At 41.8% G+C, this 2,112-nt stretch overlaps 1 protein-coding gene across 1 annotated transcript; it reads right to left on the reverse strand.

Moving 5' to 3' along the window:
• Positions 1 to 944: 944 nt before the first annotated feature.
• LOC141714091 (uncharacterized) lies at positions 945 to 1,547 on the reverse strand. Its single transcript, XM_074517631.1, has one exon. The coding sequence runs from the start codon at positions 1,545 to 1,547 to the stop codon at positions 945 to 947; it is 603 nt and encodes a 200-aa protein (XP_074373732.1).
• Between the last annotated feature and the right edge of the window lie 565 nt (positions 1,548 to 2,112).

Below are 2,112 nucleotides of genomic sequence, written 5' to 3' on the forward strand. Positions count from 1 at the left end.
CCTTTGCGTTCCTCTAGCTTGGTCTTGAGAGTATGCTTTATTATTTTGTTAACAGCCTTTGTTTTCCCATTACTTTGTGGATGATAGACTGCTGCGAATTCTTTCTTAATCTTCAAATCCTCACATAGTTGTCGTAACTCCTTACTATCAAATTGCTTCCCATTATCGGACACAAGCTTGTAAGGTATCCCAAATCTGCACACAGTAGAGTTGAAGATAAAGTCCTTGATTTTCTTCACAGTGATAGTTTCCAACAGCATAGCCTCGGCCCACTTAGTAAATTAATCAACTGCAACCACCGCATACTTGACATCTCCTTTTGCTTTCGGTAATTCTCCAATAAGATCAATCCCCCGTATGAAAAATGGTCATGGACTTACCATAGATGTCAAAAGTGTTGCCGACATTGATGAGTAGTTTGCAAAGCGTTGACAACGATCACATGCTCTAACAAAGTTTGTAGGATCCTCCTTCATCGTAGGCCAATAATAACCTTGGCGTAGAATCTTCATTGCCAACGAGTTATCCCCCGAGTGATTGCCACAAATTCCTTCATGTACCTCCCTCAAGATATAATTTCCTTCTTTCTCATCAACACACCTGAGCAGCGGTTAATTGAAGCCTCTCTTATACAAAACTTCATCATACACCACATACCTGATAGCGAAGTCGTCGAGCCTCGAATTTATCCTCAGAAAGTGTTCCTTTATTAATGTAGGCAAGAATAAGAGTCATCCATATTTCCTCGGGAGCTTCATCTATTTGCATTATCTCCACCTCCGGGATACTTGGGATCTCTTGGATTTCCAAGGGTATAGATCCCAACAACACCGCTTCCTGCTGAAACCCCATTTTTTCCAGAGCATCTGCATTGCTGTTCTTTTCTCGCGGTACACACTCCAGCATAACCTCCTTGAACTTTCCAATCAGCTGCTATGTGCATCTCAAGTACAATTCCGTTCGCGGTCCTCGAGCTTGATTCCCCCATTCACTTGGTTCACTACCAATTTTGAATCACTTTTTGCAATTAGATTTTGCACTCCCATCTCTAAAGTGATCTTCAAACCATTAATCAGTGCTTCATATTCCATATCATTGTTGGTAGCATAGAACTTAAAGTGAACCGCACTCATCAGATGATGACCTTCCGGAGATAGAAGTATTATGCCCGCTCGTGCTTCCCCATTGTTAACCGCTCCGTCCACATGCAAAATCCACCATAGGTGCGGAGGTTCTTCTTTCCGTAAAAAGTCCAAGACTTCTTCAGGACATGACAGATGTAGCGGTACCAGAGCCTTATTGTCAATTTCGGAATCAAACTCCAATAGGAAATCAGCTAGAGCTTGCCCTTTAATTGCTGTACGAGGCATGTATTCCAAGTCAAACTGGCCCAATTCCACAGCCCACTTTAACATCCTTCTGGACGATTCTGGCTTGTGAAGGACCTGCCGCAAAGGATATGCTATACGAACTTCAATTCTATGAGCTTGAAAATACGGGCGTAACTTCCTTGATGCGAGGACTAACGCATAAACCAACTTCTCCATGCTAGTATAGCGAGTCTCAGCATTATGTAGTCGCTTACTCACATAATATACTGGTCACTGTTGTGCATCCTCTTCCCTCACCAACACCGCACTGATTGAATACTCCAAGACTACAAGGTATAGAATCAGAGACTCTTTATCCAATGGTTTCGACAGCATGAGAGGGTTCCCTAGTTATTCCTTTATCCTTCTGAAAGATTCCTCACACTCCAGTGTTCAAACAAAATTTTTCCCTGCCACCTTAATCACCTTAAAGAATTCCTTGCATCCGTCGGATGATTTAGATACAAATCGATTCAACGAAGCGATTCTTCCGGTTAAGCTTTGCACTTGCTTTATACTTTTGGGAGACTTCATGTCTAGTAACACTTTAATTTTATCAGGGTTGGCCTCAATCCCTTTATGATTGACAATGAATCCAATGAACTTGCCCGACTCCATTCCAAACAAACATTTTTGCAGGTTTAACTTCATGCGAAACCTCCTTCAGATGTTAAACATCTCCATCAGATGCTTGACTTGGTTTTTTTCCTCTTATAATTTGACCAGCATGTCATCAACATAA

The sequence above is a fragment of the Apium graveolens genome, chromosome 3 (assembly GCF_009905375.1).
Source record: "Apium graveolens cultivar Ventura chromosome 3, ASM990537v1, whole genome shotgun sequence".
Lineage (NCBI taxonomy): Eukaryota > Viridiplantae > Streptophyta > Magnoliopsida > Apiales > Apiaceae > Apium > Apium graveolens.